General features: G+C 44.1%; 1 protein-coding gene across 4 annotated transcripts; it reads left to right on the top strand.

Annotated features, from left to right (window-relative positions):
• Positions 1 to 26,243, top strand: STX16 (syntaxin 16). 4 transcript variants are annotated; one of them, XM_049868950.1, is made up of 9 exons: positions 37 to 83; positions 17,057 to 17,173; positions 17,299 to 17,406; positions 17,821 to 17,961; positions 19,087 to 19,252; positions 20,173 to 20,264; positions 20,899 to 21,042; positions 22,473 to 22,553; positions 25,468 to 26,243. In XM_049868950.1, exons 3-9 carry the CDS (start codon positions 17,314 to 17,316, stop codon positions 25,570 to 25,572), a joined length of 822 nt encoding a protein of 273 aa, XP_049724907.1. In that variant the 5' UTR covers positions 37 to 83; positions 17,057 to 17,173; positions 17,299 to 17,313; the 3' UTR covers positions 25,573 to 26,243. The 4 variants fall into 4 exon arrangements, with proteins under 4 accessions (XP_049724905.1, XP_049724904.1, XP_049724907.1 ...); XM_049868949.1 differs by having other exon boundaries at positions 54 to 134; XM_049868948.1 differs by lacking the exon at positions 17,057 to 17,173 and having other exon boundaries at positions 1 to 83.
• The last annotated feature ends 739 nt before the right edge of the window (positions 26,244 to 26,982 follow it).

Raw genomic sequence — 26,982 nt, 5'->3', positions numbered from 1 at the left:
ACATGGCCACCAGGCGTTTAACCGACGCTTTCTTGTTGTTGCGGAATAATTCCATCCAAAACCGGCAGCTGTTAGCCGAGCAAGTGAGTAGTCACACCACCTCCAGTCCTCTGCATTCACGTAGCCTTGCTGCGGTGAGTCTCCGGCGGCCTCTGCTCCCCGTGCACCGTGTGCACTGCGGCTGTCTGTCTGTCTGTCTTTGTCTGTCTCTCTGTTTAAAGAAGAAGAGTGATAAGAATAATAGGGAAATATGAGATCTCTTGGCTAGAGTCTGGAGGCATCTCTAACCCTGGGTGGGGAAGAGCCAGGCCAGGCCCGGCTCCCTCCACCTCCGCCTTGCCCTGTCTCCTCACTTCCGCAGCCCTCCCCGTTCCTCCCACCCCCGTCGTCACTGCACGACCGGCCGTCTCCAATTTACATATGTTTTAGCACCAGGGTTTGGGAGCTGCGGGCTTGGCTGAAGCCTTTTTGTTTTTGTTTTGTTTTAAACCTCCTCCCCCCATTCTGAGCCTCACTTGGTCCTCAGGGCTGAGTTGCAGCTTCGAAGACCTAGATGTTTGCCAATGAACAACTTTCTCTCCTAGAAGAGGAAAGAGTGTTTTTTTTCCCCCGCCGTTTTTTTTTAAATGGCCTCGCAGCCCTCGGCGTGGCTCCCTGTGAATAATTGCTTTACTGTTTTTCCTGGGGGCTCATGTTGGTGAAACAGTAAGGTGCAAGGCCCTTGGTTTTTCCATTTTCCAGACAGGAAATGAAGCTTTCCCCAGCGTTCGAACTTTACAAAAAAAAAAAAAAAAGATGTATATGTGAAAATTAACCCCCCAAATAGCACATGTTTTTTTATTTAATTAACCTGAACCATGAGCCCAGCCGTGGAGTCGTTCTCTTTTAGGGAGCTTCTGGAAGGAATGCTGTATTTTTTGGGTTTTGAGGAGGGCTGCTTTCTCTTTTCTGGCTTCAGTTTTCTGTTCTGTTAAATAGGGGGTAGGTCTGGATTCTCTGTAGGAAAAAAAGACAGTGATTATTAACTCTTGCTATGGTCAGTGGGAAGGTGAAGTCCTGAGACTAGTTGTAGGGGAAAGGTAGCCTAAGGCTAAGCAGCATTGGGGGCTGAAGGAATAAACTCATCCCAAGACCACATCCTTGGAGACTAGAAAGATACAGCCTTGGGAATCTCATACTTATTTTGCTTCTCAGAGACTGTATTGCCTTAATTTTTTTTCTTTATGATTTTATCTAAATGCTTCAGAAAAATTACGTCGTGTGTCTTGACTGTCAGCATTGTCCCTGCAAAGACAGTCTTCTAAGTGACAAGTGGAAAAATGTCTTTGGCCGTATTACTCGTTCAGAAAAGATATTTTAAGCCGTGTGAATGGTTTTAGGAATAAAACCAAGTAAACTCGGGTTAAAAAAGCAAAGAAAACAGGGACAGCGTCTGTTTGGGTTTTCAATGACTTGAGATTTTGAAGGCTTTCTGCATTTACAAATGGAAAGAAATGATGTGTTAGTGAAATAAGTGGAAAGATGTCTGTTAGCACGGAAACGGGCTACTTCCAGCATGCTAATTTTGAGAAGGATATTCTGAAATAAGCCAAGAAATAGAGGGTAGAAGGCACTGGGTTGTTTTTTTTTTTTAAGAGGGTAGAAATTGAGCGAATAAAGTTCTCCATAGAACTTTAGTTTTGTTAAATAAGGGAGTTCTCCATAGAACTTTAGTTTTGTTAAATAGGGGAGTTCTCCATAGAACTTTAGTTTTGTTAAATAGGGGAGTTCTCCATAGAACTTTAGTTTTGTTAAATAGGGGAGTTCTCCACAGAACTTTAGTTTTGTTAAATAAGGGAGAGCTGCAGGTTCCTCGAATGGCTTGGTCTTAGGATGCCTCGTGGGAAAAACAACTGAACTTGAATCGTGTTTCCAGGGCTGTCCGATTGAAAATATATTGTTTGCTTTTAAATTTGTAATCATATAAAGTTCAAAACTCACCCTGGATATTTGGGTAACATGAGACTTGTTTGTTTTGTTTCTAATCAGCAAGTCAGACAGTTGAAAAGCCCCTTGCCCGAGACTGTTCTGAGACCGAAAGCTTTTTAAAAGTGCATCTCTAATTAAACCGCTTTTTCAAATGTTTTGCTAAGTTAGGCAGCATAAAATATATAGGCTAAGTCAAATAATTAAAAATGGATAGCTGAATTACACAGTTTGAAGCAATAGATATGTCAGAAAATGTACAAATACATTTAGCTAAATTCAAACAATTGCTTGAAAATAGATTTCTAAATCAAACCATTTTAAAATACATATGTTTCAACCGGAACAGTAAAAAAACGTTTTCCTTGTTAAGTCATACCATTTAAATATTATGTACTTATAATTAGCCTGACCATTTAAAATCTTTCTTAATCAAAAGCAATCAGCTTATTTAAGATATTCCTGTAGTAATTCAGACAATCTAGAAGAGAGATTTTGCCATCAAACAAAAAGCATTTGCCTAGGCTAGAATTTAAAAATAAAACACATCTTAATTGTGTACATTAAACACATGACATGAAAGCTGCATCTGTGCTGAAGTATTTAAGCATGAATTATATCCATTTGTTTACAAGTCATTCTACAGAAACTTTCTGCACGTGCACACACACACACATATGGTTGGATGTGAGCATCATGGGAAGGGTACAATGTTTTCAACTTTCCTGGGAGTTAGAAAAGTTTTATAAGAAACATTTTTTTTTGGAAAAGCCATTTCTAACAGACAATTTAAAAGAACTTTATTGAATAACTGATGCAGTATTTACTGCCTTTAAAAAATTTTTAAACCTCATTTCTTATAAATTTCAGAAAAAAAAATTTCAGGAAACCATGTATCAAATCGAAACTGTATATGTGAAATTTGGATATGGACTTGGTGTTAAATAATATTAAGAAATTATTAATTACATTAGTTATAAGTTAATTAAATTTGTTAATTTTGTCCAAGGAAGCCTACTGCAATGTTTGGGGGTGAAATGTCATGATGTCTATAACTTGTTTTCAATACTTAAGTCCGCTCCCCAATAAAGGAAGCAATTGAGGCAAAATATTAGTAATTGTTAAATCTAGTGATGGATATGTGGGAAGACATTTATACTACTTTTTGGTGTGTTTGAAAAATTGTAAATAAAAATGTAAAAGAAATTTATATATTAAAAACATGAGTAAAATAATTAAAGAGAGGTAACTTACAAATATATTTCTAAAACTCAGATAATTAAGAAGGAAATGACTAAGCCTGAGAGTTTAACTCAATTAAAAAACTCATAACCTGAATTTGTTAAGTTCTTAGCAGGAAAAGCTGCAGAAGTTGATTTTGATTTGGGTGTGTATTCTCTGTCACACAAATGCAAGCAAATCACACCTAAACAAATAGATTTTTAAAGAATTGAAACCTGAATGTTCACATCCTTATTTGAGTAAAAAGCTGTGGAAATTGATTGCCAAGTGGTCTGTGTGTATGTGTGTGTGTATATCTCACAGACTGCCCAGAAAAGCACACCTAAAGCCATGCCAATCAAAGAATTTAAACCTGCGTCTTTTAACCTAGTATAAGGAAAAAGCCAGAAGCTGACAGGGGGTAGATTGTTGTGGGTACCTACACACACACACACACTAAAGCCAACAGACAAATACGCCACAGCTAAGCAGGCCTTTCAGGGGGAGGTGCAATGACAAAACAGAAGGGACCTACCGGTCACTTGGCCCAGCATCCCCGTCTGTGACAAGCCCTCACTCTGTGGTCTTCGCACCCGCCTTCCACTGTCTGTGAGAGCCCTCCACCGTTTGTGAGAGCCTTCCACTGTCTGTGAGAGCAGTAGGAAATTCAGCAGCAGTCACTACCTCTGACTTCCAAAAGATCTTTGTTTGCATGAACCCCAAATATGCCTGTGCCTTCCACCCTGTGGTCCCAGTTCTAGATCTGTCTCCCAGGGCCTTTGACACAGGAGGCCTGTCCTCTGTTCTGGTGACCCTGCAGCCATCCATTCCCCACCCTCCCACCCTTCCCACCCCCAGTCCTTCCCGGGCCCTGAAGCCCCTACCTCCTTTCCTGTGGATGATGGCTAGTTTTTCTCCATCCTTTTGAAAGCCCAGCACTGGGGCTGAATGCAATTCTACTTCACTGTGTTCTTGTTAATATTAGTGACACTGTTAAACAGCCTGGGGTTTGGTTTCAGACTCTCAGCAGTACCCGGTATTGGGTGCTCTCCTGCACTCAGATTCCACCTCTGTTTGTGAGCCCTGTGTTCCTGCGCAGGGCACCATGGAATGAAGGAAGAAGCTTTGGACTCTTCCTCCGATAATTTAGGTCTTTGTCCCACCTGCTGCTATGAGTGTGTCTCTGGGCCAGCTTTGATCTCTCTGGACCTCTTCTGCCTCAGTTGAAAATTGAGAGGTTTAGAGCAATGTTTCCTCAAATTTTGTTTCAGTACATTGCTCCTTGTGACCAAGACATCCAGCCTTAGCTTGAATTTGAGAAAGAGAGACCCACATGGCTGTTAACCCAATGCCACCCTCAAAAATTCTTAGAAGTAGCCCCACTACTGTGCAAAAGTGACTTTGACTTTGTATCGGCCAAGTGCAGGGTTCAAGGTGGCACCTCGTTCGAGCAGTTGCATGCAGTGTGGCTTTACAAAGTTAAATAAATAATCACTGGGGGCAAAGTGGAAAGTCTTGCATGAATGTAAAGCAGACATTGTGTTGATGTTTTGATCCGATGAGGTTGTGGTATGACTGACGGCCCGTGGATCTCCTGGAGTGGATTTCGGTGTAGGAATTGGAGCCACGTGATTGGTGTTTACTGCCTAATGTATACTCCACTTCAAAATAATGCGTAATCCATAAATGGAAGCTAGAGTTAATTGGTCCTAGATTAGTTTGAAACTAGCACGTTATTTTTAATAAAACATAGTATGCTTTAGAGAAGAAAATAAGGAAACTAAGGGTTAGCCATGGCCCTCAGAAACCTGAGGTTCCTGTTCAGTCTGGACTATACTATTAAAAAAAAATAATAATAATACTATTAAAAAAAAAAAAAGCTAGGATTTATTGAGAGCTTCCTAGGTGCCTGGCACATGGCTAAGCCCTTTCTGTGTGGAACCTGCCATCTTCACAAAGCCTTATCAAGGAGGTGCTGCCGTTTTTCTCATGATGCAGATAAGGAACCAAGGCTGAGAAGTTAGGAAACTTGCTCAGTGTCAACCACCTGGAGAGTGGGAGAGCTGGGGTTGGAACCAGGCGGATCCGACCCCCAAGCCCTGTGCTAACCCACTGGGCCGCCTGGTTGGTGCTGGCTGCTTTTTTAGGATTTGTGCTGCAGGTCCTGGAAAATGGAAGAGCCCGTTGTTTAACAAATTGTTTTTCCTTGCAATATGATAGCATCTTTCTCTGTCTCACGTTACAACCTTACACAGTCAATTTTGACTTGCAAATTGGAGGTTCTGCGTTCTTTAGCTCAGGGTGAGTCTTTTGGAAAATTAGCGCTCTGTCTTTAGAGTCCAAGTGTGAAATCATTGTATATTTCTCTTTAGATCTATTTGCTTTTCTGCTTCTAAAGATTCCATTTGAGCAGTGAGGCTTACTGGAGAATAAGGGTACTTTGTTGGATAAAAATGAAGCAAACTTTTTATTTTGGCAGTAACGGAAATAAAGTAAACATCACTATAGCATAAGACCTGTATTTCCAACTCATTTTGCTCAGCGTTTCCAGACTTCCTGAGTAAACACAGATGGGATTCCACTTACTTCTCAGTTTTATGTAGAAAGTTCTTTAGGCCATAAATTCCACATACTGCTTGGAGTTTTCAGTATTTGCTTGATTGCATGCCATTGGCAGGTCAGAAACCTAGATTAAGGCACTCTAAAGATTTAGAAGGTGGTGACATGTAGTAACGTGTTCACATTTGGCTGCATTTTGGTCTTTGCTGATGGTGACTCTAAGTGTTAATTCAGGTCTTCACTAAATTTTCTGGTAATTTGGAGATGGGGAGTTTAGAAAGCCTGCTATCTTCAAGCAGCAAGATGGGGGATTGTTTGAAAAGATGGCCTTGCAAGTTTAATTTCTGATGTGGTGTGGTCACTGCTGCCTCTTATTCAGTAGTTCCCTGAATCGTTATTAATGCCAAAGAGGCAGGGGCTAGAGTAGAAAGAGGCCACAACACCTGGCCTGTCCTGGTCAGCTCTGTGACCTCTGTGACTTCGGGCAAGGCTGAAGCTTAGTTTTCTTATTTGTAAAAAAAAAAAAACAAAGGAATCCTTTCTAGCCCTAGAATCCCATGATTCTGCTCTCAACTTCCTACCGACTAAACCACTTGTAGAAACCGAAAGATCAGGGTGTGTGCAGGGTTAGTAGTCCAAGGGAGCAGCTTGTGTGTAGCAGAGATTTTAACCCTGGTTTGCAGTAATACTTTGTTGAAAAATTCAATGCCCAGGAGCCGACGCAGCCCGGGAAGACAGCAGATTAAGATCCTGAAGTTAGGGGTCTTGTCTTAACTCTGTTTACTAATCAAAGACTTCTGTGCTGTCTTGCTGAAAATACCGAGCTTTTTAAAAATAAAAACATTTTCTTTTTAAGAGTAAAAGGTCATTAGATCAGATTTCCCTTCAACACCACTTCTCCTATTAATAGCTCTATTAATACTAATTCTGGCAGGGTGTGTATAGGAATGATAGACTTCTCTGTTGCTCCGGTAGCAAATAGTAGAAAGAACGAAGAGGACTTTCAGCTTCCTCGAATGTGGAGGAATGGTGTTTGATTACATCTTTATTGCTGTCATTGTTTAATTATATTTTGGCCCTGATAGACCAGTTCCTTTTGCATCATTAATTTTTAAATAGAGAAGTTATGGTTTTTGTTTTCTAAATTTACTAATAAGTGTAAAAGAAAAAAAAATCAACAGGGTCAATTATTGAAATTTGCCACTAATTATTTCAGTGATCAATGCTGTAAAATAAAAGACCTAGTTGTTTAGATTATGTCATTAGTAAATGTCTCTTCAGAACATAGAGGTCTTTGTTGATCTAAAAAAGAATCTTTAGTTTTAAATTGAAACTTAATACCCTGGTTACCGGGGCTTCTCCTTCTCTACCGCCTTAAAAAAAAAAAAAAACAAACAAAAAAAACAAACAAACCTTTTGTTGTGTTTTGTTTGCTTGCTTTTATAACAGCTTATAAATAACTGTGTGCTTTCTGGAATTCTACTAATAACAATAAATGCCAAGCAAATGGCAGGAGTTTTTCTTTTCTTTTCCCACCTGTGTCTCTCTCCGGGGAAGCATGGTTTCTCGGCCCCCTTGTTACCGCGGGTAGAGCTGTGTCTGCGGGATTTAATTTGTCGTGGCCTTACCCAGGCGGCACTCCGCAGTCATCAGAAGACAGCTATTGAGAGTTGTTGTGGACCCTTCATTTTTTTAATTGTGTTACATTGCAGGGCTGATTTACATGTTAAAATAGACATTTATTTGACACAATGAAATTACAGTTTAGCTTTGCTCTCTTTATTTTCCTAAAGGAAATTTAGAATGTAGTATTGTACATTGTATTGGATGTTTATGAAATGGGTTAACATTATTATGTCAGTGAAACTAAGGCAAGTGTGTTTTATTTGTTTCTATTGTGTTTTAATTTTTACAACTGTTCACTGCTTGTCTCCTGTCTCATTTATCTAAACAACCACCATGGTAAATACAAATGAAAACATATATGCAGCTGCTTTTTTGTTTTTTTTTAAATGAAGAATGGGGGGTGTTTTTTAAATGCCATGGTTTGTAGATTTTTATTTTTAGTCAATTTTGAGTTGCTTAAAATCTCAGTGTTTTCTGAACTGACCATACCTTATCTGTCTGTCCCCATCCTTTTCTCCCTGCTGTCCCTAACTGGATGGGACTGATGGAACCACATCGCTCTCCAGGAGCTGGATGAGGTATTGTGTTTTGAATATTTCTGTGTGTTACAGTTAGGTAATTTTAGCTGATAAAATTACACCTGTTTTCCTGAAGTCTTCGCTCATGTATGAAATGCTAACACAGCTTGTACATATTGTAGCATTTGTTTTGACTACCGATAAGTGTCCTGTTTAACAATTTAATACTCAGAATTTGGTGTAACACATTTTCACACTGCACAAATTGATAATTTAGAGAAGGATTTAGGGACGTTATGTACAACTCTTGGGAAAGTGTCTGAACCTTGGAAGCAGCAAAGGCTGAACATTTTCTTGAACTTGAAACAAGCCAGACTGTGGATAGGAGTCGGCCTGTGGCTCCCTGGATTTCTGAGGCAGGGGAAGTCCTCAGGTGGAGTGCAGAAGGACATGAACACCCAGAGCCCCTGGGCCTGTTGAAGGGTCTTTAGTTACAGTCTGTGGTGGGGAGGCTGCAGTGAGTGACTCTCAGTTCAGGCTGGCTGAGCCAGTCATTAGCTGGTCTCCTGCTTCTGCCCCTTCCTGGCAGCGTGCTTTGGCCTTTTCATTACTCATTAGCTCTCACCCAGAAGGGGGAGAGTGCATACCCACAGCACTTTATTTTAGTAGCTCTAATGAAAGGCTTGCGGAAAAAGGAGAATTAAACCGAGCTTGTTAATGTTTGTGTGTTTCTAGTGTCTGTTTCAGTGATGAAGGGGTAAGAATACATTTCCTGAGAGTAGAGCTTTTAAAAGAGAATAATGGTGTGTGTGTGTGTGTTGTTTTTGTTTGTTTGTTTGAATTTAGAAGATGAAGAGTGAGGTGGGATTAGGCTTAAAACCAAACCTCTTGCCATGAAGGTGATTCCAACCCTATAAGACAGAGAAGAACTACACCATAGGGTTTCTAAGACTGTAAGTCTTAGGGCTGGTGGGCTTGAACCACCAACCTTTGAGTTAGCAGCTGAGTCCTCAACCACTGCGCCACCAGGGCTCCTTGGATTAGGATCAGTATTTTCAAAACCAGTGGCGTTCCTAACTAGTGGATTAAGGTCTATCTTTGAGCTCTAAAAAGCTGAAGTAGTTGATAACCACAGCAGCCTGTGCACAACCTAAATATCCTGCATTGGGAATTGGTGAAGTGGATTCTGTGGCGTCTCTGTAAGACTGTAGCTGTGAAGCAGGAAGGCCGCCTCGTCCATGAGGCCTGTAGCTGTGAAACGGGAAGCCTGCATTGCCCGTGAGGCCTGTAGCCTCTAGCTGTGAAGAGGGAAGGCCGCCTTGCCCGTGAGGCCTGTAGCTGTGAAGCGGGAAGGCCTGCCTTGCCTATGAAGCCTGTAGCTGTGAAGCAGGAAGGACGCCTTGCCCCTGAGGCCTGTCGCCTGTAGCTGTGAAGAGGGAAGGCCGCCTTGCCCGTGAGGCCTGTCGCCTGTAGCTGTGAAGAGGGAAGGCCGCCTTGCCCATGAGGCCTGTCGCCTGTAGCTGTGAAGAGGGAAAGCTGCCTTGCCCGTGAGTCCTGTCGCCTGTAGCTGTGAAGAGGGAAGGCCGCCTTGCCCGTGAGGCCTGTCGCCTGTAGCTGTGAAGAGGGAAGGCCGCCTTGCCCGTGAGGCCTGTCGCCTGTAGCTGTGAAGCGGGAAGGCCGCCTTGCCGGTGAGGCCTGTCGCCTGTAGCTGTGAAGCAGGAAGGCCACCTTGCCCGTGAGGCCTGTCGCCTGTAGCTGTGAAGCGGGAAGGCCACCTTGCCCGTGAGGCCTGTCGCCTGTAGCTGTGAAGAGGGAAGGCTGAGTTCCCAGCCATGGCGCTAAGCGAGAAGGACACGTGATGCAAATAGCATTAATGATGTGGTGCCTGCCAATGCTGCTGCTGCTGCTTTTAAGAAAAATAATTCATATTTAGTCTTGTGTGTGCTTAGACAATTTCTGAAAAGATCCCCAACAAACTTAACAGTGAATGCCTCCCAGGGAAAGCCTGGGGTGGGAAAGAAACTTTTTACTGCTGACTCTTTTCTTGGGTTGGACTTTCAGGTAGCCTCTGACTTAGGATGTATTGGAGTTACAGGGAGCTACACGTGACTCTTTGTTTTGTTTTTTTAACATCTTGTCATTAGTAACAGGCACTACACACAGCATTGCAGCACGTACTTTGCTGATGTTATCACTCTCAGATGTTCACTTGCAGATGGTCAATGTTAAGATTTATAAAGATATTGACAATAAAAGGCAATAATAATGAAAATTTTTTTTAAAACGAAGTATTTGACCTACTCAGTCATTGGAACGGAACCCCGTCGTAAGTCTGGGACTACCTTTATTTTTTTAAACCACGTGTATGTATTACTTTCATCATTTTTTAAGATAGTGTTTAAAATCAAACCCTTAGCTGAACAGACCCTGAGCTGGTGAGGCTTGGAGCCAGGTGCCTGGGCCAGCCTGCTCAGTAGGGTCCTATCCCCACTCAGGAACCTGCCTGCCAGCATGGGGACTGGGCCCTGGGACTCCAGAGATGAGAAGCCACTGTTGCTGCTACACAAGCAAGTTCAGGATCTTTGGGATACAGCTGGCATGGATGGGCTTTTGTCCAAACTCAAAATGTGTGGGGACTTAGGGACTTAAAGGGTAGGCACTTTTAGAATAGACACTACCCTGTACTGAACAGTTTGAAAATATGGGACTTGTGACCCCCAAAAGGAAGTGTGTGATGAGGGAAAATATCCAGCAACAGCACCACTTCTTGGAAGAAGCATTTGAATACTTTTCCCATGATGGGCACCTCAGTGGTCATAATGACCCACGTGTTGGCCATCTGAAATGACGTCCAGCCACTGCCACCCAGGCAGCCATTTCCCAAGCTGCCCACCCACTGTGTGGGCGCCACCAGACCCTTCTCTTTTCTTCCATCTAGTCTCTGGGCAGTTCTAGGGCCCCTGAGGGGGAAAGAAACATGTGCCTGGCAGCAGTGAATGCAGAGTCCTGATGTATTCGCTCTGGGTCTTCAAGGCCCTCTCCCACCCTTGAGCATTTCCTACGCCCTGTTTGTCCTTTGCTCAGCGCTGGTTTTTTGTTTGTTTGTTTTATGAAGTGTAGCTTTCAGAATTGACCATGACATTTTGTTGTTATCGTTGTTTACCTCATTTATTCATTCCCTCCGTTTATTGTTGATGATTTCATTCAGCTAATGATAATTGTATATTATTTATTACTACTGAGCACCAGGTGCTGAGCTAGGAGCTGGGGTGGAGTAGAGCAGGGCATCTAGAGGTTTGCTTTGCCTAGCCTGTGGTCACGGTCTCCTGGGCATGGTGTGGGGGCAACACCCGGCTCCCTGGTGGGGTAACTGGAATCACAGGCAGTCTCCCCGATTGCATCACCTGAGCTCCAGGGCAGAGTCACCTAGGGCTTCCTGCGTGCCAGCGGGTTTCCTGCAGCCCGCCTATGTTTGTCGTTCCCCTACCCAGACCTGAGGAGACTCTTGCCCTCAAGATGCCACTGCTCATTCTCCTCCAGAAATGCTGAATCAGGTTTCCAAGAAGGAAGCCCACCCGCCACATTCCCCTCTCCAGGGACACTGCTGGCCTCAGTTTGTTGTCTCTGATCTGCTTCCGCTCCTCTAGTAAGGGAATCTCCCAAGCTGTTGGATTTTTAATTTCAAAATAGGAACTATTAAAAAATGTTTGGCCATATACAGGCTACAGAACCATCCGGCTTGGGGGAAGCAGGGTGACACGTGGGGGCTTGGGGACTGTGGGCGTGGGTTAGAAGTCCAGTCCCCCCACGTGGCACTAGTGCTATAGCCTAGAGCAGGTTCCTAAAGCCCCTCCTGAAGGGTGGTTGCCAGGATTAGAAAGGTGATCAGGTCAGCAGCAGCCCCATGTGGGACTGACAGTCATGGGTAGTCAATGTTCCTTGCCTTTTTTTTTTTTTTAATATTAACTGAGAAAAAAGGAAAATTAGCCACATTTATGTATAGGTGGCGTCGTTCTCAGATTTTTTATTTCTGTACTTATTTTTGGTGAAGTTTTAAAAGTGTCTATTTTGAGCAATTATTAATTTCATAATCAGATAACTTTTTTTTAATCATATGCTAAAAAAGAAAATGCAGTGCTGACATCCCCTCATTCTCTTTTATCCATTCCCTCCATGAGCTCTGTGGTGTCCTAAGCCCGATTGTCTGTTAGAGAAGTCACCCAGCTTTCCAGGCCCAGGGCTTCATGCTCATGATCTTACCACGTCCTCTGTGCTCTTAGACGCTTCAGGTGGAGGTGAGAGCTGCCAGGCTGTCATACTCAGTATCCTTTCTGGACTTCATTGCCACAGACAACCAGAATTGTCACCATTGTTTTTCATTACCAATGCATTACGCCTGAACTTAGTTCATTGTTTTGTTCTGGGCAGGGAGGAGGATGTGTACCTGACTTTTCCAGCCTCTGCAGAGGCTTTGCGATTCCTTAGTCTTACAGTGTACCAAAGCAGTCTCCTATGAGGCAGGATTTTATAAGAGGAGGAGGGCTGTAGACTTGGAGCAGCAAGATTTATAAGTATGCATGTGCATGCATGTGTTCCAGGAACTTGTCTGTACTGTCTGCTACTCCTGAAAGGGACAGATACCAGTGTCTGAAGTGGATCGGGGCAAAGATAGCTTTAGTGAGACTAGTGGGAGGGCTGTGGAGTATGCTGCTTGGGGTGCCTGTCACAGTGTACCCGCATTTATGGAGATGGGTTAGAGGGCTGTGGGCGAGGGTAGGTGCTCCCCATAGTTCTTGGAGGACAGAGCTATAAATCAAAGAGATAAGCATTAGTAACTTCTTAATTCTCATAAGTACAGTTTTTAAAAGAGTTTTTTTTTTTTTTTTCTTGTTTAAAAGATTTGGAAAGATTTTTGACTTCAGAAATACAAGTTCATTTAAAGAACCCTCTAATAACTAATTGAAACTATCCCCTGGAGTCACCTTTAGACTGAGTTAACAGTTTACCCAAAGAGTAAAGATTGTCACCTCGAGTATGGCGTCTCTTTTAAAACAAAAACTATATAAGACTGAAGGGTGGACAGCTATGTTAAAGCATAGATGAGAAGGTTGGGGGGCAGGGAGATTAACTAAAACAGAAATAACGAGAATGTTGACACAACATGAAGAATGCAACCAGTGTCACCGGTCATTATATCTAGAAACTGGAATGGGAGCAGGTTTTGCTGTGTATATTTTCTCACACACACACACGCAAAGAAACACATTAATAACAAACATCATATATTGGAAGAGGCACAGAGTCGAAATTCAGCATGCATAAATAAGGAGAATAAGAAGTGAGGTGCTTTTCTGAGGTCTTTTGAGTAGGGTGGAAACCTGTGGCATAGTGGTCAAGAGCTACAGCTGCTAACCGAAAGGTCAGCAGTTCAAATCCACCAGGCGCTCTTTGGAAACCCTATGGGGCAGTTCTGCTCTGTCCCGTAGGGTCGCTATAAGTCATAATTGACTCAGTGGCAATGGGTTTGTTTTTTTTTGTTTGTTTGTTTGAGTAGGTTAAGGAGCCTGGTGGTGCAGTGGTTGAGCACTCGGCTGCTGAGAGGTCAGTGGTTCGAGCCCACCAGTGGCCCTGTGGGAGAAAAGATCTGCTTCCATAAAGATTAAGTAAACCTGTTGTGTTGAGTTAATTCTGACTCATAGCAATCCTATAGAACAGAGTAGAAGTGTCCCATGGGTTTCGAAGAGCGGCTGGTAGATTCAAACTGCTGATCTTTTGTTTGGGAGCCAACCACTTAACCACTGTGCCACCAGGGCTCCCCCATAAAGACTATAGACTCGGAAACCCTATGGGACACTTGTACTCTGTCACATGGGGTCGCCATGAGTCGGAACGACTTGAGCACACAACCACCACCACATTGAACAGGGTGGCGTCTGAAAACAGATACACACTGGATCTTTTAAAAAATCAAGAAAACATGTTTTCAAATGAGAAGTTTTCTGCATTTGAAAGTGTGACAATTTTGCACTTAAAATGTATTTTTTATATTCATATTTGTTTCCATTTCAAATAGTTGACACTTATCTTCAAGTATGCTTTCCCTTCCCAAAACATAATGTTCTTTTTAAAAAAATACACACTGCGATGCATATTACAAACCCTTACTGGAAAGAAAATGATCTGTTTGTTCTCAATAGGGCAGCATTTCTTTGTCCTAATGAGCTGTGGCTACAGAATATGTCATAAAGGGAGCATGTCATTTCCCTGTTTAAAGTTCACAGTCCTAAAGAGTCACAATTCTGTCTTATTGACCACATCCTGATACAGAGGATGGGAAAACTGGTGCCAGACAGGTGGGCTTGTACCTGTCCCCATGTGTCTGAGCTATCTAGTGTGGCTGTAACAGAAATACCACAAGAGGGTGGCTTCAATAAACAGAGATGTATTCTCACACATCGAGGAGGCTAGAAGTCTGAATTCAGGGCACCACCTCCAGGGGAAGGCTTCTCTCTCTGTTGGCTGTGGGGGAAGGTCCTTGTCAAAGTCTTCCCCTGGGACTAGTGGCTTCTCAGCACAGGGACCCTGGGGTCCAGAGGATGTGCTCTGCTCCTGGCTCTCCTTTCTCGGTGTGGTAGGAGGTCTGTCTCCTCTCTGTTCACTTCTCTTTTTTATGTCTCAAAAGAGATTGACTCAAGATACAGCCTAATCCTGTAGATTGTGTCCTGCCTCATTAACATAACTGCCTCTAATCCTGCCTCATTTGCACATAGGGGTTAGGATTTACAACGCATAGGATAATCACATCAGATCACAAAAGGTGGACAGTCATACAGCACCTGGAAATCATGGCCTAGCCAAATTGATACACATTTTTGAGGGACACAGTTCAATCTGTAACAGCAGGTGAGGCTCCCCTAATTAGCACACTTGTGTAGTTCTCTTACGAGAGAGTGTGTTCTCCCCAGTTTTGATTTTCACACGGGGTTTGGGGAACACATCTATTGTGTGAAAGAAAGTGCTGCATAAAACAATAGTGTCCACTACAACTACTGTTCATTAAAAAAAAAAAAAAATTTTTTTTTTTATAAGTGGTTTATAATTTTTCATTTGTTTCAGATGGATTGATGAGCACAGTAATGTTGGTAAACTTAGGCAGCATCTCTCTCTTTTTTAGTTTAATCTGTATTTTTAAACAGTAAAGACAGTTCAAAACAAGATCATGAATTTAAAAACTAGAAAGTCACTCCAAAGTATTATTACGCTCCTAAAACACGGTGTCATAAAATGTAATGTATTAGATGATAAACCGTCATAGCTGAAATTCTGTGACCCGTGAAGAGGCACTGTAGGGTTTTCATGTTTCTCTTGTGTAAACAGGCTGAAGAGAGATGTTCAGGTTCTGCTGCAGCCCGGTGAGCGGTGTGAGTGTGGCAGGTACCCGTGTGCAGCTGGCAGCATGCTGGGGCTGGAACTTCTGCCGAGCCAGTGCCGCCTCTACAGGGCTGTGTGCTCCTGGTGACTTGGGAGCAGGCCACTGTGGTGGAGACAGCTGTCCCTCGGTGTCTGGAGCAGACCCCTAGGTGCCGCTGCATGGGAAGAAGGCCTTCGCCCGGAGCCTGTCCTGATTCCCTGGTGCCCCGGACGGGGGCGGGTCAGAGCACTGTGCTCTGCTGTTTTTCTGACCCGATGGCCCGCTGTCCTCACTTGTTTTCTTAGCAAATTGCAATTATATTTCATGGGCCTGTCAGCGTGATTGGCAGCTGGTGGAGTGGACAGGGCTTCCGGGGCCAGCCAGCCCAGGTTTAATTTGTCACGTAATAGCTCTGTGGCCTTGGGCAAGCTACTGAACTTTTCTGAGTTTCCATTTCCTCATTTCTACATTGGAATCATGGTTCCTAGTGCACCTAGTGTTTGTCAGGATTAAAATAATAAAAAGTGATATAAAATTCCTGCTAGTTAACTTTTAAACACACACACGCACAAGGTGGCAGTGGTGGAAAATTACTCGGTGCCCTGATGGTCCCTGTAGATGACAGACCACCACGTGTGTCTGAGCTGAAATGGAGCCCCGGTGGGCTGCCCCACCACAGCAGACACTCTGAGCACGGGTGGGGGCTCTGGCCCCTCTGTGGGTCCTTGCACAGGGTGCACTTCCCTAGCAGCGTCCCCAGAGTACCCAGGCCTTACCAGCAGGCAGAGAGGGGTAAATGCAAGACGCTGATTAGCTTTTAGGGAATTTGCTGTGAACTCTGTGTTCACAAATGTAGGGCAATTGAGAAATTCATTTGATTCAGGTTTTTCCTTGTGTGATTTTTTTTTTTCCCCCTTCAGGTGTGGATTTTTAATTTTCATCTTGCTCCGTTACTCTTAGAAAAGTAAACAAGTATCTGCTGAAGGAATAAAAAGATAAATTTAGGTAAATGCAGGGAGGAGGGAAGAAAAGCAGTACAAACGTCTCACCTACTTCTACAGTGCGATTTAGAACATTTACGAAGTATTACATATAAAGGACTTTTGTAGACTATTTTCCATTATTTTTTTGATCATCATTTAGATCCTTTGAAACTGGCAGCTATAAATCATGTACTCCGAAGGGCTCCTTGGGTTCCTTTCAACCTGTCCATGGCTCCTGGGCAAGAGAGCAGCTTAGCCAAGCCAAACCTGGGGGTTCCCTCCTGTTCGGAAAAGCTTTCTCAGGCAGTTAAAATAAACACTTATTCTGAAATGACAAGAACTCTGCATGTCATTTCAGGGTAAGTGAAAATGTGGCCTGTGGACATTTAACTGAGAAAAGAAATGACTGTGTAAGATTGCATTGAAGTTTTAAGGATTGCTTTTGCCAAATGGTGGATAATTTGCTATCTCTGGTAGGCAGTTTCTTCATACATTTCAGCACATGGTCAGTGATCTTGTGACTAAGATACATGGTCAGTGATCTTGTGCTTGAGATAACTGGATCAGCCCTGTTTCCAAAGGAAGCTAAGTATATTTAAGTAACCCTTGATCCTGTTGAAGACTTTGTATTAGTTACCTTTGCCACCTACTATCTTATCTTGTTCAGTTTGTATCTGATCACATTAACTGTTGAGGCAAATGCCGTTCTGTACTAACACTAAAAGGTCTGTCTTTTCAGGATCTGTTGTTGACTTTTTCATACATTTCTGTAGCCAGATCAAGTCAAATTCATGTTCACAAGTATGTGCAAGGAAGTTAAGAGCTGGTGCATGAAAAGATAGGAAAACATTCCAAATGCTAGCAGTATCAAAAGCAAGTTTATACCACAGGCAAGTGCTTTTACTCCTACATTTCTGTATCTTTTTAGGGAGCAACATTTAAGAGGGAATAAGAGTATGCTTATCCAAACTGGGTTCAAATAACACTCTTTTAATGTGGCTTTGTCTCCCTGTAGCTTGCTGATGACCGCATGGCACTGGTGTCAGGCCTTAGCTTAGACCCAGAAGCAGCCATTGGTGTGACAAAACGGCTGCCCCCCAAGTGGGTGGATGGAATGGACGAAGTAAGTTGCGTGTTAGTTTCACATTATATTCTTCTTTAAGTCATGGTGATGTTAATGTCTTTGGAGATACTCTGCCATAAAATTTAATTTGGCTAAACTTGAATGCCTTTCTCTAGGAATATGCTAGCTTTAGGTTTATTCAGTGCACACACCACAAGGAAAGGGTGTGTGCATGTGTGTGTGTGTGTGTGTGTGTGGATGAGTTTGGCTTCAGTTTTACCATCGGTGAGAGCTGTCTGAGTCATGGGAAGAAATGGAAAACAAGGAGCCAGGGGTGTTTGAATTTCTGGTAACTCAGATTAAAGGCTGCTCACACCTGAGCAGGCCTGCAAGGTCTCCTGCGTAGCTAATTACCTGTGAGCAGACACGTACCTGTCAGGCTCCAGTGGGGTCCTGGTGATCTCATGTGTTTAGATACAGTACGATGTCAGCCGGATTAAACAGAAGATGAAAGAATTAGCTGGCCTTCACGACAAGCACTTAAACAGACCCACCCTGGATGACAGCAGCGAGGAGGAGCATGCCATTGAAATTACCACGCAGGAGATCACTCAGGTGAGGGGTAGACGGCCAGCCCCACGCCACCCACCCTCACCCTGTGCCATCGTCAAGCTGCGTTATGTAGCGAAGGTTTACAATTCTGCATAAGATTGGAGGCCCGCTTCCTAGAGCTTTTGTTAGTTCTCATAGTGACTTCAAGAGTCCTGATGTCCCCCAGGATCACACCTGAGCATAATGTCCTGGAGGGGTGTGGCTGCTTATCAGTTGAGTTGTGTAGTCTTCTTCTACTATGGATTGATAGGGTACAACTTTCAAAGCATCGCTGAGTTCAGTCATTTGGGTTTAGAATGCTTAGCTTCTATTATCCTAGTCCTTGAATAATTTTTATATTAAAATTTGTCCACATCATTGACAAGATTGTGAGCTGTTGCACTAGAAAGACTATATTAGTATCCTAAAGAAACTTAAACCCGCTGCCATCAAGTAGATTCTGGCTCTTAGCAACCCCGTAGAACAGAGTAGAACTGCCCCATAGGGTTTCCAAGGCCAAAATCTCTATGGAAGCAGACTGCCACATCTTTCTCCCTTGGAGCAGCTGGTAGGTTTGAACCACCGACTTTTTGTTTAGCAGTCAAGGGCTTAACCGCTGTGTCACCGGGGCTCCTTAGAGAAGCTTAGTATCCTATAAAAATGTCTTATAAAATGTTAACTTTGGTTAATTTTTAAAAACATGATCAGTGCTTAAACTCTGGTATTTACATGGGTGCTAGTTAACGGAGGAGGCCATGTGCTGCTGTGGCCCTGGGTGTTGGAGTGTTTGAATCTGAAACAGGGACCTGATTCTTGAGTTGTTCTGACTCTAGCTTTCTCATCTGTAAAATGGGACTAATACTAATACTACCTGCCTCAGGGGCTTGTAGGGATTCAATGGGCAGAATGCTGTAGTGGAGTGGTTGGTATGGTGTTGCATACCCATATGCAGACAGGCACACAGCAGGCACTTGAAAGTGCAGCGTTAGTGGAATCTGCCCAACCTCCGAAGTTAGGCCCCAGGTGGCTTACCTGCTCCCCTGCCCCGAGTGAGCAGATCCTGCCTTGCCTACCCAGACTCGTGAAAGGAGCCGTGCTTGTGGAGGATTTCCTTTCCCGGGCTTACGGTGAGCCGGCCTGTTGTCTCAGCTCTTCCACAGATGCCAGCGCGCGGTGCAGGCCCTGCCGAGCCGGGTGAGCCGGGGCTGCTCACAGCAGGAGGAGCGGCTCCTTCGCAACGTGGTGGCCTCCCTAGCGCAGGCTCTGCAGGAGCTGTCCTCCAGCTTCCGGCACGCACAGTCGGGCTACCTCAAACGTGAGTGTCGGTGGGCAGCGCGGCTGTCTGCCATCTAGTCCCCAAGCTTCCGTGGTGGCTGGGAGCACGGTTCACCTTGTGTATGCAAAGGAAGCCTTCTCTCCTGCCCATGGCCAGGGTGCCAACAATGCCCAGCTTGGGGGTGGGGGACAGGTGGAGGTGGCAGGCAGAGCCATCAAAATAGCTCACACTGGGGAGCAGATTTTACTCTGGGTCAAGCTTGAAGAATTTACACTGGGTCAATCTAGCACATTTTAAAAACCTGCTGCTTTCTAGGTGTTGGGATGGGGAGGCTGTTTATAAAAGGGTAAAAAAAAGTTATCACATAAAAGTCAGATATTTTTCTAACAACTGAAATTCCCTGGGTGTGGTTGAAGCCCCTCCTCGCCAATACCACTGGTTCACTTCGGGGCGCCCTTTCTCCCTAAGTTCCAGCTGTACCCTGGTTCAGATTCCCTCATAATTGCTGACTGCCTCTACAGTCAGCAGTACTTACCCCCCCTCTAAACACTGGCCTATTCGTATTTTAATTTTATTACTTCTCAAATTTGATTAGGGCCATTTGGAATTGTTATTAGATGCTTCTAGAGAGAAGTATTGATTTTTTAAAAATGTTTTGTAGCAGCGGTTGGATTAAATATTACTGTTTCACTTATAGACCGTAAGTGTAATTTCTGTCTTGGCCTCAAGTGCACAGTAAACATTTACACCGCTGGCTCTGTCGTGAATAACCCCAATGCTTGTGTGTATTCAGGTTCCTCTGCTCCCCCCTCCCCATTGGAGATAGGCTTCTTTTAAAGCCGCTCTAAGTATCTCCATTTTGACTGTTGAGTTTTACTCTATATTTCCCCCTTTTAATGGTGGAAGAGTAACCAGGACAGTTGACATATTCCAGTAAAGTGAATTCCTATCTGTGATAGGCATGAAGAACCGAGAGGAAAGATCCCAGCATTTTTTTGATACGTCAGTACCACTAATGGACGATGGAGGCGATAATACTCTTTATGATCGGGTACGTGAAAGGGCTGTAGGGTTTATGGCAGCACGTTTGCGCGTCTCCTTCTCTCTCTTCATAGGCTTTTAGCCTGTGTGCAGGGCACATGTCCCAGCACTGTCTGACCTGTGTATCCACTGGGTGGTTTCTGCAGCAGGCTGAAGTGCAGCCATGGGCTTACAGTATCCCTTCCTTCCCAAAGGCTGCAGGGAAAACTCATCATCTGCCTGCCAAAACCTTGCGGAAAACACATGCCTTTCTTGGGAAGAGCCCAGAGAAGCGCAGGGTTATCCTTGGTGGTTTTGCTGGTTATAGCCCTTGCTTAGCTGCAGAAGTGAGAGTTCCCTCCATGCCTCCTGCCTTGGGCCACAGAAGTAGGGGTTTTCTCCACGCCCGCCCCCCCTCCCTGCCACCCTCCCGCTTGGGCTGGCCCTGCCTAACGCTTTACATCCTGCTTGCTTGGCAAATTTAGATCTTTCCTGTTAGGGTAAAAGAAGTGCTTATTTACGACAAAATGTTGTTTATGTGCTTCGTAGAAATATTTTCAGAATCCACTTTATTTAAATTAAATCTAAAATGCTACACCGCTGCAGCCTTCTTGGAGGGGAACAGAAAGGTCTGACCTTCTAGCTCTGCCCTCCCTTTTTGGTAGGGTTTTACAGATGACCAGCTGGTGCTGCTGGAGCAGAACACGCTGCTGGTGGAGGAGCGGGAGCGGGAGATCCGCCAGATTGTCCAGTCTATCTCGGACCTCAGTGAGATTTTCCGGGACTTAGGGGCAATGATTGTAGAACAGGTATGTGAGCATCCTCACTGTGTCACTGGTTTCCTACTGTGACATCTGGTCATCCTCCAGGCTTTTGTCCCTGTGGTCCTGTCAGGAATGTGTGAGTTTATGCCATGATTTACGCAAATAATGCGCGCCTTCTGCGTTTGTTGGCCAACCACAGTCACTGCCCACTGTGAGATATTTTTGTAAGCGCCACTATGCCAAATTTTTTTACCTGTTGCTGTAAAAAAAAAAAAAAGCTTAGCAAAGCACACTTACAAAAATACCTTGTGAGGGGAGGGCACGGGTGGCAAACATAGAAGGTGCACATTATTTGCTTAAAAATAGTGTATGTGCATGTAATGTATGTATCTGTATGTGTGTCTGTGTGTGCACATGTACACGTATGTGTGTACAAATTGCACACACTACTGTTGTGGGAAGAGATCTAACATGTAAATATAAACTCTCCTGTTCTCTGCCCACACCCCAGGGGAACTCAGGTGAGCTCCCTACTCGGGGGCCTGGTTGGTTCTGGCCAAGTGGAGCCATGATCCCGGCAAATATATAAGATTTCCCTTCTGATTTTGGCAGATTGTTGTGTAGTGGTTACTGGAACCACTAGCTTTCAAGTGGAATTAAATTGTTTGTTCACCACTAGAATCTGATTAGGGTATTTTATTATCTTGCCAGCAGGGATGTAGGTCCTAACTCCCCCTCCTCAAAAAAACAAAACCAGCCACAGAATGGAGCGTTGCGGCTGTGGGAGATCTGGCTCCGCTAATTACTCCAGGTCCCAGTGAACTGCTATCTCATCTGATGCAGCCTGTTTCCAGGAAGAGCTCTGGTCTCCCATATAACCCAGCGTCCCCTCCTTCCTACTTGAACTAGGACATCAATTAAAACAAAAAAATTCCCCTCGAGGCAGAATTTTTTATTTTTAGGTGGTGGATTGGAGCTTAGCGTCTTTGCTCTGCTCCATGGAGCCCTGTGTCCATGTTTAGAGACGTGATAGTTAATTTGCAGGCTGAATCATGACCAGGTCTGGTTTCACCAGCCTTTGCTGCTTACTTGAATCCAAGTATTTAAGTAGCAAATGGCACAAAAGCTAACCCTTTGCCACTCAGAGCCTATTTCCACTGAGCTGTATATTTTTGAAAGCCCCAGTAAGGCTGAATATGGCATACCCTGTGGTAACTAAATCCAAAAAAGAAATTTTTCAGTGTTTCTTTCTTATAAGCTCAACTTTATTGCAACTAACACAGCACTCTGCCATTGAGCCCCTGATACTGCTTAATGATCGATTCCGGAGCTCTCCATGTGTGCCTTTACAGCAGAGTGAAGTAGAACAGATAGTCCTGTGGATAATAATGTCTGCAGTTTGCATATCTCATTTTTGAAGCTCAATTTTCCCAGCCGCGCTCGTTGATCGTCTGTAACTGTCGTTTATTGCTCAGGGTACGGTCCTTGATAGAATCGACTATAACGTTGAACAGTCCTGTAGCAAAACCGAAGACGGCTTGAAACAGCTTCACAAGGTAATAACATCATTTCAGCAGTTGAGAATTTTAGGAACTGTTATCAGATATCCAGAATTTCTAAGTGGATTCTCTTTGGTCATAACCGTCTCAGGCATTCTTGTGTAGTGTCAACTCTCATCCTAGACGTGTGAAAAAGAAAGGCACGCTATCCCTCTCTTCAAAGCCCACAGTGTGTGTGGATGCCCGTTTTATTGCAGTTAGAGGTTGCTAGTGTACCTCACCCTGTGCTTGCTGAGAGCTACCTTCGGTGATAGCAGATCCTAAAGGGATTGGCGTTTTCTTCCGTTTAGAAAATATTTCATCCTTTTTGAGTCCTTTTTTTTGGATATGAATTGAATGGTCATTTGCCGAAATTTGTGTTGAAAAATCTGTCTGCTCGTTGCGCTGACTCAGGCATCTCTTCTCGTGACGCATTTCTGATGAACTACTGCTGGGGAGTCACTCTGGAGAAGATAAAAATCTCATTTTCCCTTTTAATCCCTGCCGCATATCTGCGTATTACCTTGAGAAAAGAGAGGTCTGTTGAAGTGAGAGTATTAGCTGTCTTATGCTTTTGTCAATAAGGTGGCTATTTAAGGGATATTTTCCATGATACTTATCTTTCTTTTTTTAAAAAAGAAATAGAAAGCACCTTGGAAATCCTGTAACCAGTTATGGGAAACACGTGCATAAACTGCCAAACGGATCTCATATGTAGCTGGGTGTATATTTTCTTTAAAAGGAGTTTAATAATACTTCCCAAATAAAATAAATTCTGGCCGTTTCCTTGTGTCTTTAAAACCCCATGGTATTTCCAGCCCTGTAATGAGCATTTTTCTGATATTCACTGATGTACTTACTGCTCTGTCTCTTCTGAAAACCAGTCGTGTCCTGCAGCAGAGAGGGCCCCATCAGGATCAGGTTTATAAAGTCAGACTCTGCAGAGTCTGGCCAGAAGCCCCACCTGTCCCCGCAGTGTGCCCGGCACCACGCGTGGGTGGGCGTGTGGGTGATTGCGTGGCTCCACCTCATGATGAGAAAGAGAGGCTCGCCTTGAGTCTGCAGAGGGCTCCTGAAGCATTGAGATTAATTGGGTTGCCAAGCCCTGTATATTAAAAGGATGAAAAGTAACTTTAGTCTCTCACTTTTTAATGCCCAGGTTGTGACATGCTGTTGAATTATGCATGAGTTTTGAAGTTTCTTAAATAAAAAAAGTGCGCTGTGTTTTGTAATATCACACAGATAAAGGGGATGGCTTTCTCCGTGGAGTGGACAAATCTAGGGGGAAACTGAAAATTTTGTTTTATGTTCTACTTTATAAATCGCTCTGAGCAGCTTTAAAGTGCATTATTGAGTCTTGGCTCCCACTGTTCTGGTTACTGATTAGAAAAGTAAGTGTGCTTGGCCTCGCCCTCCAGTCCTGTCCCTCTTGGCGTGGCTGGCCCCTTCCTGGAAGTCAGCGTATCTGAGGGTGATGAAAACTGGCCAGCTTCTCCCAGCATCCACCCTGTCTCTCCTGGTGGATGGGTGCGTTCACTTAGGAAACAAAACTAGCCATCAGCAGGTAGGCTGGGGCCAGGAAAGTAGAGCAGGAGAGAGTTGGGTATGGTAGGGTTGCTCCATCCCAGCTCTCTGGAATGCAGTGTCAGCTTTCTCTTGCTCTGTGCCGGGTACCACCCCATCTCTACACAGCATCTGAGCTGTGGATGATGGCTGTAGGGGCGGAGGTGTTGAGTGCGGGGCCTGGGCCCCATGTGGAGCTTGGGGGCTCTTCTCTGTTGTGTCCTCAGAGACATACTGAGCTCAGGTCAGCTCTCTGCCACGACATCCCAGGTACACAAACCGGGCTTTAATTTAAAGGATGCATTTTTCCTTGTTCCCAAAGTCAGGCGAGGTAGAGTATGACCCTCTGTGGGGCCATCAATACCCTTCATCCTGGCTGTGGTACCAGGCCAGTGGTTTCACTTCCTAGTGAAGGAGGGGTGTGTGCATCCAGAAAGCTGACTCCAGAAATGGGGCTTCCCTGCAAAGATGGCAACAGTTAGCTGGAAAGCAGCAGAGGGGCCTGTGTTTTGTTTTGTTTTGTATTGTGTTTTCGGTAAAGGTTTACACAGCAGTTCAGGTTTTCATTCAAAGATTTCTACACAAATTGTTTAGAGACGTTGGTTACATTCTTCACAATGCGTGACCATTCTCATTATTTCTGTTCTGGTTGTTCAGTTTCCATTAGTTTCCCTGTCTCTTACATTCTCATCTTTGTTTTAAGTAATTATTGACTGTTTGGTCTCATATAGGTGACTTTTTTTAAAGAAACACAGTGTTTTCTGGTGATACTCATTATTTTTTGAGCCAGTTTAGTCTACAGGGTGACCTCAGGAGTGTATTTCTGTTCAAGGTCTGGAGATACCTCAGGGCAGTAGTCTCAGGGAGTCCTCCAGTCTAGTAAGTCTGTTTTGTTTTTTAGAAATACGAGGTTGTATTCCATATTTTTCTCCCATTCAGTCAGGGTCCATCTGTTGCCCTGATCACAATGGTCAGTGGCTGTAGCCGGGCACCATTTAGTTCTTCTGGTCTCAGGGTAGATGAAGCCCTGTTTCTGTAGACTTCCTTCTTTCTCTTTTGCTCCAGATGAATAGAGACCAGTAGTTGTAGCTTAGATGGCCGCTCGCAAGCTCGTCTAGATCTTAACAGTAGATTGCAAACAAGTGCTTGAGTACACGAGGGCAGGGAAGTAGCTCTGGGATCCTGGATGCTTCAGTTCATGTCGATTGCTTCAGCTTGGCTTGGTGGCGGGATTGTATGTAACAAGTGTCTCTTGTAGCAGAGTTGTTGTCACTGTGTGTCAAGGACTGGGAGCCTCAAACTCGAAACATGTGACACCAGATTGTGGCTTTTGGGAAGAATGACTGCCCTGTTTCCCCTCTCTCTCTAGGCAGAGCAGTATCAAAAGAAGAACCGCAAGATGCTTGTCATCCTGGTATTATTTGTCATCGTCATTGTCCTCATTGTGATCCTCGTCGGCGTGAAGTCTCGATAGGCATTGTGCTTGTGGGTGCTGCACGTGTGGATCAATCCCCTGGTGTGAGCGGCCTGGCCCAGGCCCGTGGCCGGCAGCGAAGGCACAGCCCTGAGGGACCCTCGACGGGGCAGCAGGCATGTCCGTGGACCCTATCACATGTGTGGTTAAGTGAGGGCAGCAGGCTTCCTTTTCCTTCCTTGTCAAGCCTGCGAGAACCTTCATGCTGCTGCAGTGCAGAGGTCGCCTTCTGTGACCAGTGTAATTTACATACATATATATATATTTTTTTTTTTTAAAAAAGAGAGAATGAATTGAGAGTTTACAGGCCCATGCAGAAGCTGGTAAATGTTGTATGTGTATAGGCTATTTTTTTAGCAGCCACATCTGAGCAGCATGTGAAAATCATTTTTGAAAGAGAATTTTTTTTTTAAATCATCTGGTTTTTCAGAAATTGGGCACCAAAAAATTATGAGTCAAGGCAAAAATACCTCTTCATTTTTCTCTGTATATTTTCCAGGTGAAAACAGACTGAGACGCCCTTTAAGAATTTGTAATCCGTCCCCATTAACTTAATTTGGCTTTTCCATCACTGTTAACGATCAGAGTAACAAAGTGTGAAAAACAAGAAGCCATCATTGATGTTAATTAACACATTTAGATGGGCCAGTTAAAACAGCTTCATAAGTTTAAATTAACTTTAAATGGTGTGTTGCTCTTTTAAAATTTCTGCACTGCATTCTTCTACTGTAAACCAAAAGGGGTTACTAAGGAAAACCACCTGAACTTAAAAGTTGGTGATTTGAGCTAGCCTCACATTAAGAGGGAGCTTGACGGTGTCGTAAAAGTCACCAGACCTGGCCACTGTGTCCTGTAGCCGTCCCCTAGCAGTCCTTGCACCACCCATTATTTATACACAGACTCCATAATGACCTGCTCAAACCGGACTCCATTTAATGAACTGTGAATTTACACATAGGCCATTTTAAATGGGTCACCCCATTTAGGGTTAGTGGGTCTCAAATTATTAACCAAACATCACTCTGTTTCAAAGTAAAATATTCCCCCAGAGCTTTGATTTATTGCCTTTGCCATGCCCCCTTGGCAGTGCCCAGAAAATAGGCATGTTTCCCAGGGCCATGAGGGGCTTGACTGGAAAATCCCTCGTTCATATGAGCATGGGCCAGATCACCAATACTTACCTATTCTTGACACGGTGCTCTCATACATTCTTGGAGCTGTAGGATAACGTTGGAAACTGAAGTTGTTCCTGTTTTAATTGACCCTGAGGCTGGTGGTTGGAACCCACCAGCTGCTCTGTGGGAGAAAGATGTGGCGGTCTGCTTCCGTAAAGATTCCAGCCTTAGAAACACTATAGGGCAGTTCTGTTCTGTCCTGTAGGGTCGCTATGAGTTGGCGTCGACTCGAGGG

This window comes from Elephas maximus, chromosome 25 (assembly GCF_024166365.1).
Source record: "Elephas maximus indicus isolate mEleMax1 chromosome 25, mEleMax1 primary haplotype, whole genome shotgun sequence".
In the NCBI taxonomy this organism is placed as follows: Eukaryota; Metazoa; Chordata; class Mammalia; order Proboscidea; family Elephantidae; genus Elephas; species Elephas maximus.
Note: the sequence above shows the minus strand (reverse complement) of the source record. Positions and strands in the feature narration are given on the sequence as shown.